The sequence below is a fragment of the Nelusetta ayraudi genome, unplaced genomic scaffold, assembly GCF_046127955.1.
Source record: "Nelusetta ayraudi isolate G7.1 ecotype Tasmania unplaced genomic scaffold, CSIRO-AGI_Nayr_v1 ptg000052l, whole genome shotgun sequence".
NCBI classification, from domain to species: Eukaryota; Metazoa; Chordata; class Actinopteri; order Tetraodontiformes; family Monacanthidae; genus Nelusetta; species Nelusetta ayraudi.
The window spans coordinates 4,314,344-4,327,216 of NW_027466102.1; the positions used below are offsets into that span (position 1 = coordinate 4,314,344).

Here is a 12,873-nt window from a genome sequence, read left to right on the forward strand (position 1 = left end):
TCGCAAACGCCGATATATCGACCATCCCTAATGGCCACCATGTTATCAGCGTTACAACTCTGAGCAGATTCAACCGAGAACTGCGTCTGTTTGCCAGAAGAAAAAAAAAAACAACACCAGCATGCAAGAGAGTGGCCACCTTTGTGCAAGATAAAAAATAATGAGCAAAGGACTAATTTGACAATATTGCCGGCCCTCGCTGCTCAGGCAGCAGGTGCAGCTGCTTCCAGGGCTGTTTGCGCTGTTATCCTCCATCCATCCAACCAGAAGACGTAACGACGAGGGGGGAAAAAAGAGTCAATAATTCTATAGATGGCGATACCGTATGGCTTCTGCTTATCGCGCGGGTCCACATGCTCCACAGCACGTTTGGCGCCTCGCTGCGTCGATGCCTTCATCTTGGACGCCCTGTTGCGCTCACACCTTCACGATCGATGCTTGGTCAGCGGTCTCACAGTGTCTTGAAACTGAACCCACTTGGTCCGAATTGCTCGCAGGCGTAGCCGTCGATACCCCTCATGTTTGCCCATCGCTTCTCCATTTCAGCTTTTGCACAACCTTGTGCACGTTTCCAAGGTAGCTGCCGGATGGGATGTGACAGTTGGGGTTGAGCGCCTTGCACGTGTCCCTGGGAAGAAAAGATTTAATGTCCATGAATTGTTGACCGTTTATTTGTTTATGGAGTGCTGCACTTAAAAGTATTGATCTTTTTTTTTTCTTCTTTTTTAATATGAATGCAATCAACCGATACGCCCCGAGTAACCCAGATTGCACTGTTGAATTTTACAAACATGACACTTGAGCCAATTATTTTTTCTTCATTATAGCAAAACCATTGCAAAAGATTCTAGAGAATGAGTTTGAATATGACAAGCGGCTCCACCCGCCTCCTGTCTCCAAATTGCTACTAATAATTGCTTTAATGCTGCGCAGCATTGCCCTCTTGTTCTGAAACGCTGCTCACATGAAACTATGCTTCCGTTCAGAATGACGGCAAATTAATCGCAGGGAAACAGCCAGCGGAATAATTACAACGAAAAGCAACGGGAGAACAAAATAGCGCATTGCTTTGTACACAGTGGAAACCAGCAATTACTAACTTCACAAGTTGACTGACATAATATGACTCGGAATTGATACTGATTGTATTGGCTGTGTATTGATTATTATTGATGTATTGGATGGAACTGTGAAATACTGTACACGTCTGTGGCACCTTCCAGGCATAGTGAGCGAAAGAGACCTTGTCTTGACTGAGAAAAGCCAAAGCTATCACATATTGGTGGATATTTGGTGTTGGAGTGGTTGAGATAACTAGTATCAATACCAGTCCTGTTAATGTCTGATTTTACTGGCACCACATTCTTAACTCGTTGGCTGCCAGATGTTTTGGAGCGATCCTTTTTTGAGTGACCCACAGAATTGTGTGCAGTTAACGAGTCCAGTTCACTTCCTTGAGCGGTGAAGGAATGTGTGGGTGGCTTACAGTAGCGAGAGGGGGCGGAGGCCAGGGGTAGGAAGGGGCGGCCTCGGGGCTTCTTCAATAACAGGATATCCAACTACCACATAGAGCTGAATGTGTTTATAAATGACCCTCCTTTTTTTGTGATTTGTTTTTACAGAAACCAACGAAACTAACCGGATCAACTGGCGCAGGAACGAAAACAGCCGCAAGCCAATCATGACGAAACTGGGCGGATGGTAGGACCCTTCCGACTGCACCCCCCCGTCCCCCGACGTGGTCCTCTGAGCCCGCTCGCCATGCTTTAGCACGCGGAGGGAAGGCTGTCTGATCTCTGGAGGAACATCCACCGCCCTGCCTCGCACGCCCTCCGCCGCCACCAAGCAAGACGGATCTCGCCCTCGCTCACCAAACGGCATCCTTGACAGAAAAATGCCAGTGCCGGCGTTGGCGCTGCGGCAAGTGTGGTGACGGGTCCGCAGAGCGTGTGTGCGTGCGTGTGTGTGCACGTTCGGGGTGGGGGGGGGTCCTGCGGGCGTTCGGGCACAGCGAGGGTCGCCGGACTCGGGTTAAACCATGCGGCCCTGGGCGGGTTCATGGCGTTGGATCACCCTGGTGCTGCTGGCCTGGGGCACGCTCCTGTTCTACATCGGAGGTCACCTGGTGAGAGACAGCGACCACCCGGAGCGCTCCAGCCGGGAGCTCTCCAAGATCCTGGCCAAGCTGGAGAGGCTAAAACAGCAGAATGAAGACCTGCGGCGCATGGCCGAGTCGCTCAGGTAACAACGACCGTTCGGTTCAGCTTTATTAAAATCGGCGGCATATCACGTCAGAAAAGCGTGGAAAGTTACTTCTGGACGCTTTACCTGTTGAGCAGGTCTAAAAAGTACTTGGTGGTCAGTTGTGTCCATCCTAAGCAAGCGCTGAGGACAAGAAGAAATTGCAAAAATGATTCATATTTTGAACAGGTGGTTTAAGCGCCACTCAACTTGGGTAAGGTGAAGTCACACGATCCTCCGACGCCACCTTGACAAGAGAAATCGGGCACATGTGCAAGCCGATGCACAGGGGTGTGGTACGGAGGTAAACAGAGGTGGCAACAGTATTCTCATCCTTTCAGTAAAACTACAATAAAACACTCTGGTAAAAGTAAAAGTAATGATTCAACTTAAAGATTCTGGAATGTGCTTAGGCAAAAAGTAACAATGATTTGTTGATATTGTTTTTTTTTTCTTTTTTTAATTGGAGCACCACCAACTGTAACTGTAACTGGCAATAGTTAACTGGATAGCTTTGACCTACCATTATTGCATGTTTGCACTTTTAATAACAATAACCAATGTTATTTTCTACATTTGATTTTTCTCTGTACTGAAAATGTACTGATCAGTGGCCCCAAAGGCCGAGTAGCATAATCTCCCTCTTAGATATGATCCACTCCAGCATCGTTCAAATATCTCCAGTTCAAGCAACAGCAACTATAATATTAAGTCAAATGAACTTGTAACTTTTAAACACATAGCATGTTTTTATTTTTTTTCCAATGTAGAACGTACAGATATTTGTGTTCAAATATAGGCAGTAAAAGGAAAAAGTCTTCAGAAAACGAAATACTAAAAGTAATGAACAGATACTTGAAAAATCTACTTCAGTACAGTAACATAGTCTTTGTGTTTCGCTGCTTCCCACCTCGACAAGGCAGAAACCTCAAGCAGATCCCGAGTCAATTTAAAGCCTCATTCCGGCTAAAATTGATTTACTAACAATCAGCATACGGCTCTTCTCCCACTGGCCAAACAATCCCAGGCCTGATGGCCAGCTGGCAAGCCGCGTGGCTTTTCACCCTCACTGCGGGCAGCGTGGCTGAAAAAAAACAAACAATGGAAAGCAGCATGGAAGCAAGAGAGGCAGTGGTCAGCGCGTTTTCCCGCTTCGGCTTTTGTCCCCTGTTCAAATGGCTGAAACAAAGTAAAGGCTACTCGGCTATTCAGGCGCTGCTGGGATGCAGGAGGATGGAACTTTTGGGCCGAGATGGAAAAGACTTGCAGAAGTTACAGCCTGAGGAGACGAGCCTCCACGTCATATAACATAAAGTAGTGAGTCAAGCATTTCCATGGAATCAAACCTATATTCAAAAAACAAAAACAACCCGCATATGATTACCTGGTCCACTGCCATCGGAAGTTAGTGAGCTATTTACTGAAACACCTCATCCAAATGCTGGCCTACCTCTGCTTGCTGTCATTACAATCACAATCAAATTTTATTGCCAGGTATGTTAAAAAACACTGTGGGCATTTGGGCCCTGGTGTCTCTATTTTTTGCTCTGTTGTAGAAATGAATCAGTGACTGAAAGAATAAGGTAGCAAATTGCATCAACTTTGGCATCAGCGGCAAATGCATTAAAGGGATTGCTCCTCTTGGTTTTTCCATTGCTGTGGATTAAACGGAGGAACCAGAACCCTGCATAGCGGTTCACCACAAACCACAGTCGCTCCATCATTGGCCCCGGCGGATGACTCCATTTGCCTAGGGATAAACCAGCATGGTCTGGAAAGGGAGGGGGCGGCAAGACATCCAGCCGCTCTTATGCAAATATTAAACCTTTACCTGAATACATGCGGCTAATCAGGTTTATTCCCTTTCAAAAAGGCCCCCCGAAATCCAACAATGAGCATTGATATTGCTGAATGAAAGGTAGGCAGGATATCCATGGAGCAAAAATGCTCAAATGTCCCTGTACTTGACTCGAGGGAGAGATTAAGAGCTTATCCAAACATTAGCATGACAACTACCTTGCAGGTCTTGTATTTTTGCAAGTCAGGAGCGTCAGGTTTGACCTGCTTGGGTTACATTCTGACGTGAAAAAAAATTGGTAGAATCCAGCACGAAGATATGACGAAAAACAAGTGAAAAACTGGGCGGCCAACTTTGCTCCTGATATGAGTGGATAAATTGCACTTGCAAACTGCAGTAGTTTTTTTTTTCCCCTCCCATCGGGATATTCTTTGTGGGGAACATCAACCTAGGTGTTAATTCCACTAGATCCTGCATCTCAAAAAAATGTTGCTCAAATTTCAAGGTATTTTTTGTTTTAGAACTAAAACAAATAAACACTCAAGTGCTTTTCCAGAAATCGATTAATGAGACGAGAACATTTCATTGAATGTTTTCCAGGTCTGGGTTGGTTTGGCAATCCTCTTTCCAAAAAAACATTCTGCTAATTAGTTAATGTGCAAACTCCTTTCCTAATACGTCATAAAAGCATTTTCCAGGTGCGTAAGCTGTGTGTGTCTGCGTCTTTCACTCTCCCTCCCCATCCTGAGTCTGCCAGCGAGCCACTGTTGTCTGAAAACCCAAACCTGGAAACCTCATCCACCTTTTTCTTGGTTGGTTTATTTGAGAATGTGAGTGTTATGTAAGTGTAGTGTAAGATATATATATATATATATATATATAAATATATATATATATATGTTTTTTTTGTTTTTTTGTTTTTTTTTTCCAGTATACACACACACACACACACACACACACACACACACACATTCTATCATATTTCCTCTGCGTCCTGCAATTAGGTCCAATTGCCAAACCTTCTCCCTGATTGTCCAACACTAATTATACAGAAGCCAGAATTTGGCAGTGAGATCCTTGTTGGGTCTCTTTGATTTCTAGAACATTCAGTCGCAATCTGACTAAAACAGCATCTTGTGGCACATGCAGTGAAACAAATGTCTCCAAAAGGAAGATCAATGGGGTTGAATATGCTGCGTGCATGACAGACGGATGGGCAGTCAAACAACACTTTTATGGCCAGACAATGTGCACATTGTGTCACCACAGCATCGTTCTCACGGTCGAGGCAGTGTGTCGAAGAAGGGAAGGCAGATGGTTCTGCTTTAGTCTCCGCGTGCTCGTATTTGTCTTAACGCACAAGCACCGGGTCCACTGGTGCACTTTCGCACTTTATTTACGCGGAAAGCTGAACTTCTGCCGCTTCTGCTGTGCACTCAGACGCTCCCTCGTCAGCGCACGATAAAAATTCAAACACACGTTGATTTAGACAGCCGGTCACTGATTAACCCAAATTGTCCGCCAGACAAAAGGTGGGATTTGCAGCGTGCCAGAAGCAAGCGCTACTTTCAAGTGTAGCCCCCCGCCCCCATCCAGATGGGTCCCCGACACGTCGTCATCGAGTTTCGTTTGCTGACCCGGGGACGGCGAAGCTGCTACGGCTCCTCTCGAGAGCATGCAGCGCTGCTGGCTGCCGAGCTTGGGCTTCATTAGCCTTTCGACAGAGACACAGATCCCGCCGCCCAATTTGGTGTCTTTGCCTGTGTGTGTGTGTGTGTGTGTGTGTGTGTGTGTGTGTGTGTGTGTGTGTGTGTGTGCGCGCGGTACGTGAGGTAGTCCATTACGGTACACACTCACCCTCCCTTCTCGTCCCTCCATTAGAACCTGATGATTACCCCCCCGCCCACCCACCATCAAAGAAAAGGTTGTTAGCGAGCTGCCAATCACACCCTCCGCACCTCCATCGCCTCGCCATCACTCTGCATTTGACTTCTTCTCTTTCTTCTCTTTCGGACCCCTTCCCACCAACCCCTCCCCCCGCCAACCTACTCTGACGACCAAAGTGCTGATCAGAGAGGCCTGGCGCAGAGCCACCAGACCCCAGCTGGTCGCTTTGACGCAGGGCCGACTATGTAACAGCTCACTAGTGGCACCGATGCTTCTCAACAAACCCCCACCGCACAAACACGCACAAGCACACACACACACACACACCCCGTGCCCTCCTGCAGATTTTGATTTGAGAAGATGGGTCCCTGAACGTTGCATTAGGAGCACAACCAGTTCACACCGGGCTCCTCTGCAGACATTAGGCAATGGGTCGGGGGGAAGGGAGGAGGAGGCGGTGCGGGTAGGGGGGTCGATTTCTGAAGCACCTAACCTCCGCATTAGTGCGTTTATTTATTTATTTTTTTTCTTTATTATTTCTTTATTTTTTTTTACGGGCGGCCTCGGAGAGATTTCAACCCATAAAACTGACATCATTACCCCTTTGTGCAGGGCCGTTGCGCCGGAGAGCCCCGCCGCATTGCAATTGATTTATAGCCCAGCGTAGCGCTTAGCTTCGTTAGCGGCGTTCCGGGGGAAACGGCGCCGGCGAGATTGAATGTGTTGCCGCGCTAACGAAGGCGGCGTCCCGCATTTATCGCGCACCTGAAGGGGGGGTTTTCCTTTGCGATTTGGGTTAGCAGCGACAGTCGACAGACAAGAGTGATCCGGGCCAATTCCGTTTAGCCTGTTTCTCCTCTTCGTGTGCAGTGAATCGGCCAATCGGTGCTCCAGATTCAAATCAGCCCCAGCTCGCATTCCGCCAACTCAGATATTCGGAGACGTCCCTGAGTGCTTTGAGCGACAGGCGTAGCGCCGACCCACCAATCAGCCCGCGGCCATGATGGGGGGTGAGCGCAGGGTCAGGCCGTTTGGGGCTCGATGGCGCCGCCCTCCCTGCAGCTGCCTGTCACCACCGGGCCGTGAAGCCACACGGGCCCTCACAGAGATGACGACACCCGCCGACCCCGATGGTGTGACATCGGCGGGTCGAGAGTGACAGCCCGGCTGAGCGGCGAGGACCTGATCGATGCCCCTCAGGCGGGCCAGCTGAGAGGGAGTGAAGGGAGGGAGAGATGCGGCAGTGGAGGGGAGGGCAGGGGGTGATGGATGGCTCGAGGAGTGCGGGGCCAAGTGCAGAGCTGAAGGAGGGGAAGAAGGGAAATGAGAAGATGAGAGGAGTTGTTGAGGACACCAGCCTTTCTTTGGGTGTCTCACAATTCGATTCAAAATCGATTTCTTTATATCCATTTCGATTCAACTCTGGGTGGTGTCTGTTCAAGTGAAGTGAGCGTGGGGTTTTGAAGCATTCCTAAAAATTACTTTACTTTAGCATTGCAAAGTCTGCAAATTGCATCAGGCGTGTCAACTTTAAGCCCTTTCTTGCCCGGTGCCGGGTTGACGGTAACATTCAAAGTGTCTCTAAACGCTTGCCTTAAAAGTCCGCAGGGGCGGTTGTTTTTCTTTAGCGCCCAGTTAACACTGGACGCGGAAGCGCCGCGCCTACAAAAATCGCGCACAGCCCTCCTGTTCGCACTCAGCTGCTGTTACTCCCTTGCAGGCAACTCCCTCTACTTCTCCACTTCCAAGATCAATTTCACATCGTCCGTCCTGACTTGACCGCAACTCATCTCTGCCTCTTTCTCGCTCTTCCCCTGTTTGTTTGTGACACCCTTTTGTTTCTTCAAGCGACTTCCTGTCCACGGCGACTCCATTAGTTAACATCGGGCGCCGAATGGAAGCGGCCTTCGCTTCGCGGCCCTTCCACGCCCGGTGTGAACCCCACGGGCTGCTGTTCTTTTGGCCGCTCAGGTTCTTTTTCTTCCCCCGCGGTTTTAGCGCACTGCTTATTGCGCAATACCTACGGCAGCCCAGCAGGCACATACACATTGCCGGGAGCTGGGGGGAAAGAAAATGGATTTTTGAAAATGAGAATTTTTTTTTTCCCCACACCCCTAATCAGTAGTAAGTACGGATGCTTGTGTAAAACAATATTCAGGTAAAAGTATGAATACTGATTCAGCTCTTTTGCTCAAGTAAAAGTAAGAAATTATAGTTTCTGAAATGTACTTAACTTTTTGCAATTAAGAATTTTAAGAAATTAAGAAATGCAGCAATGTAGCTGATGTACTATTAAAAAATCTCCCTCTTTTATATTGAACTACACAACAGCACAATTCAATTTGCTCCACTTCAATCAACCACAGCTATAGTATTAGTTTGATTACTTTTAACATAATTTGTATCTTTTAAAACACAAAAGTAACAAGCATTTTTCCAATTTAAGGAGTAGAGCGTACACTATTGCAAGGTATAAAAAGTATAAAGTCAAATTACAGATAGCTGAAAAATCTACTTAAGTACATTAATGAAGTATTTCGTTCGTTGTTACTTTCCAATTTTGTTGCACACACACACACACACACACACACACACACACACACACACACACGGTTACCTCACTGTGGACGTGCCTGTGGTCTGTAGCACGTCTCGGTCCAGTGGGAGACACTCGGTGGAACTGGCCTGGGCCAGTTCCTGCAGCTTCGTTGAAACATGTGATGCAAGAATGCAGCATCCTGAATCAGTTTTTTACGTAGAATCGTCCTGTCTGAATCAACTGGGACATCTGACACTGGAGACTTCTGAGCGGCATGACCCGATTTGTCACACAAAGATATACTGTTAAGCGCAGCCAGCGAACATATAAGAGGTCACATGTTTCTTTTCATTATCTCTCGAACGGTGGAATCGGTGGAATTTCACGGCCAAACGCCTATCTGTCGCTGTTAACTGTGCGACGTCCCTGCATTATCATTATTATTATTATTTTTTTTTTTTGCGAGCTTGTCTTATTCGAGTCAAGTGGTTTGCTTTTCGCACGCCGTATTCCCATGAAGCGTCGCAGCAAGGCCACCAGCATCCAATACGGCCCATTCATTTCAATGGAGTTGCGCCCCTAGCGGCATAAAACTGAAAACGTTTTTTGGCTTCGGATGTTTTTAAAGATTTAAAGTTCTTGTTTTGAACAAACGTTTCATGTCGTAGTCCTCCTGTCACCTGTTTTACAGGGGTTTATTTTTGTATCGCGTGAAAAATGCTTCTTAGGGCCACGTTTTATTTTTGTTTGTTTTTTTGGCTGCAGTACCTCAGGTGGCCACTGGAAAAAATTTGCCAGTCTGGTATCCAGTTCTTATAATACATCCATGATAGAAGCGAGCGCTTGTCATGTCACATGGTGGAGCGACGGTGCCTCGGAAATGGTGGGGACCCCGGATTCAAATTCCCTGCACCGCTTGCCAGCGCGAATTGCCTTCATGTAGCCCTGCTTTCATCTCCACCTGCCATGCATATGTATGGCGTCCCAGGTCACGCACGCCGCGGAGGGTTTTTTTTTTCTTTTGAAGCCGGCAGGAGTATATTAAAGCTTAGCATGAAAAAATATGTATGCGTGGCGGTGCCGGGCTGTGCGCCTCGCCGCTGAGGCTGCTCCACCCGCCTCTGATCAACTCCCGTGAACTCTGCAGTCGTCGACTGGGGGTCAGTGGGGATGGGAGCTGACCGAGCGACAGCCGAGGAGGCGAGCCGCTGAACCTCATCCGGCTCCCGGCCCTCTTCACCCTCCCTCTTCTTCTTCTTCTCCTTTTTTTTCTTTTTATGCAGCAGTGCTTTTTCTACTCCTCCCCGCCCTGCCTCCCACAGGTCAGAGTTTTCATCATCCGTCACCGCTCCTGTAATGGTTTGATTAAGATGCTGTTAAACCCAGCTGCCGCGTCCCCTTGTCTTGTCTCAGCTCCTGGGTTCTCTGCTCCAGAGACGCCGTCATGGATTGTTTCCGTGTTGGCCTTCCGCCCGTGCGTGTGCGTATTTTGCACAGCTGAATGTTTGCAGATATCCCAAATCTACATATCAGGGTTTTTGATGTTTGTTTGTTTGTTTTGCCATTTTGCCTGCAACGGAAATGTGTCGCAGGAGAGCAGGGTACCTCACCTCCAGAGCCGGAAAGTAATGAAGTACAAATATTTTGTTACTGTACTTAAAGGTTAAGTGTGTAAACAACCAGTGGTTACATTTTAGATTCCAGCGTCTTTTACCTCCCTTCCCATCCTGAGTTTGCCAGCGAGCTATGGTTGTGTGAAAATCCAAACCTGGATACCTCATCCGCCTCCTTCTTCGTTGGTATATTTGAGGACGCGAGTGTTATGCAAGTGTGCAAGATGGCGTACGTACGTACATACATACATACATACATACATACATGTATATATATACATATACATGGTAGGAAAACCAGATTACTTTTGTGATTATACACTTTTATTAATGTATTTATGGGCAGTATATGAAGCTTTTACCTATAAAAAAAAAAATAATAAAATAATAATATATCAAGCCAAATTTTACACACTGGACCTTCAAGTAGATTTTTCAGTTGTACTTAACCTGACTATTTCTTTTTCTCTCAACTTTTTACTTTTTACTCCCTACATTTTTACACAAATATATGACTGCAGTTGTTGTCGCTTGAAGTGGAGCTATTTGAACTCTGCTCTTGCGTAATTCAATATCAAAGTGGATCATATTTAAGGGGGTATTATTTTAGAATGCCTCGGCTTTTGGGTCACTGTTCAGTATGTTACATTACTTTCCGTATGAGGAAAAACAAATATGTAGAGAATTACAACAATTGTTTTTAAAACTGCCAACAAGCGCTCACCAGTCATAACTATTATATTATACTATATTAAGAGTACTAAAGTGATAAAAACGTTTTCATTTTGCAAAATTATCAATTACTGTAGTGGGTCATCATTGACAAAAAAAAATATTTTTCCTTAAGTACATTTAATGTACCTGCACCCGAACCCATGCTTTCTTACATTTACTGGAGTAAAGTCGTATCAGAATATATTTTTTACAAAAGTATCAATGCTTTTACTTAAGTACAGAATGTGAATACTTTTGCCACCTCTTCCTACCTCAGTAACACACCCTTGTGAATTGGCTTGCGCGAATGTTTCCCATTTCTCTTGTAAGAGGGGGGGTCGGGTATCGGGTCACTTTACTTAAACCACTTAAACCCCCCTGGGAATTGACGTCAGGTGGGAAGTAGTCCTACTTCCTGCTCAGTGGTGGTGTAACTTGCAGGTTCGGGGTGTGGCCTTCAGGAAACCCTGTTGAATATTGTTTGAGCAGGGTTATGTGTGTGGTTAAAAACAAACAAACACACAAAACCCAAAAAAAAGAGCCACAGAATGAAGGAAACGCACCCGCATCTGGTTTCAAAATATCTGTGTCAGCTGCGGTGCGAGTCTTATGACACAGAAGGTAAGAGTATTGTATGAAGAGCGCCCTCCACGCAACTGGAGGTGTGGAAAGGTTTCTCCGTGTCCCCAACACGTTGCATAATGTAGGAGTTCCCACACTCCCTTCTCTCTCCTCAGTCGAGTTCCGCGGCTTTGAAGCACAATGCTCGGTTAGCGCTCGGTCGAGTGGGAGACCGGAGCTTCTCAAGGTAGTGAGTGGGGGGTGGGGGGGGTGCAACTTTAAAAGTCCCGTCGTTCTGCCTGCCAGTGACCGATCTTCCACACTCGGCGAGCAAATTGAGTTCCCCTGCTTTGATGACTCATTAAGACAAAGCTGCAGCACTCTGCCGATCCCCCCCCCGCCCCCCCCCCCCCCCCGTGCATTCAGACATATTCCATTTTTTACTAGTTTCCACATTGAGGGATTGCTCCAAATCAGTGTTCTGAGCTCGTTTGCAACCCCGTTTGTGCTTCTCTTGCACACGTTTGATTGCTAATTGTTAAAAGTCCCGTATCGTGCAAAATCCCCATTGCCGTTGTTTTTGAACAGTAGCAGTGGGGCACTGACGGCACAGCCAGAAGCTCATCCCACCCTCGGAATCTACCTTTTTTAATGCCTCGTCCGCGAAAAGCGCTTGCAGAAATTGCGGCCGACTCATCGCGTTGCTTCTGCGACGAGACGCCGACATGATTGGGTGCTGTCGTGATAATCACATGAGGCCGCTTTTCTGCACGGCACTCCCAACATTTTGTTTTGTTTTGTTTTTGGAAAACAAAACAGCCACGTTAAAGGGATGTTATAATCAACCATTTTTGCAGAAGGCTGTAAACAGAGGGTTAGATATTCTCTTTTCTGGAGGTTTTTTTTTATGTTTAATTGAGCATGGCTGCTCCACTGGAGTCCAGAATGGAAAAAAAAAAAAAGAATCAGACTATGGGGAACACACGTGGCCTTTAAAGCAGAGCTATGCCTTTTTTTTTTTTTTTTTTCATTTTTAATTATTTTTCTACGCATTCGGCTTAAACGCGGATGCGTCATAATGCATGCATTAGAGAAATTGTTGCCGGATGCGTTAAATGGAGTGAACGGCCGCCTGGACATCATTTCAGCTGTAATGAGCAATTAGGCTTTACACAGTTATCAGCTGTAAATTTCCTCAGCCCCTTTAAGTTGGACGCTTCTGAAGCTCAGATCTCGGTCATGCGTGCTTGTGTTTGATACATTGGACATTGTGCGCCTGCCAAATGCTGTACGAACGATTCGTTATTTGCGCATTATGGGGACGTTTTGTTTCACAATAAATCTCGTTAGTGCTCCCCCCCCCGCGCGCGCGCACTGTATTCGAGGGAACAGGCCACCGTGACCGCCGCCGCCGCGCCAATCAGCTCCAGTAATAATGAAAGGGGATTTCCAGTGTAGCCACAGATGAATAGTCAAATCATGGCAGCAAATTGTATTTAATCTTTTTACTGCACTTGAAT

The 12,873-nt window shown here is 46.7% G+C and overlaps 1 protein-coding gene across 1 annotated transcript in view; it reads left to right on the plus strand.

Moving 5' to 3' along the window:
- Positions 1-12,873, plus strand: part of fut8b (fucosyltransferase 8b (alpha (1,6) fucosyltransferase)) — a 117,925-nt gene that overhangs the window by 58,479 nt on the left and 46,573 nt on the right. Inside the window, exon 2 of the mRNA XM_076037635.1 lies at positions 1,623-2,241. Coding sequence (XP_075893750.1) covers positions 2,039-2,241 — 203 coding nt within the window. The 5' untranslated portion in view covers positions 1,623-2,038. The remainder of the gene's footprint in view (positions 1-1,622; positions 2,242-12,873) is intronic.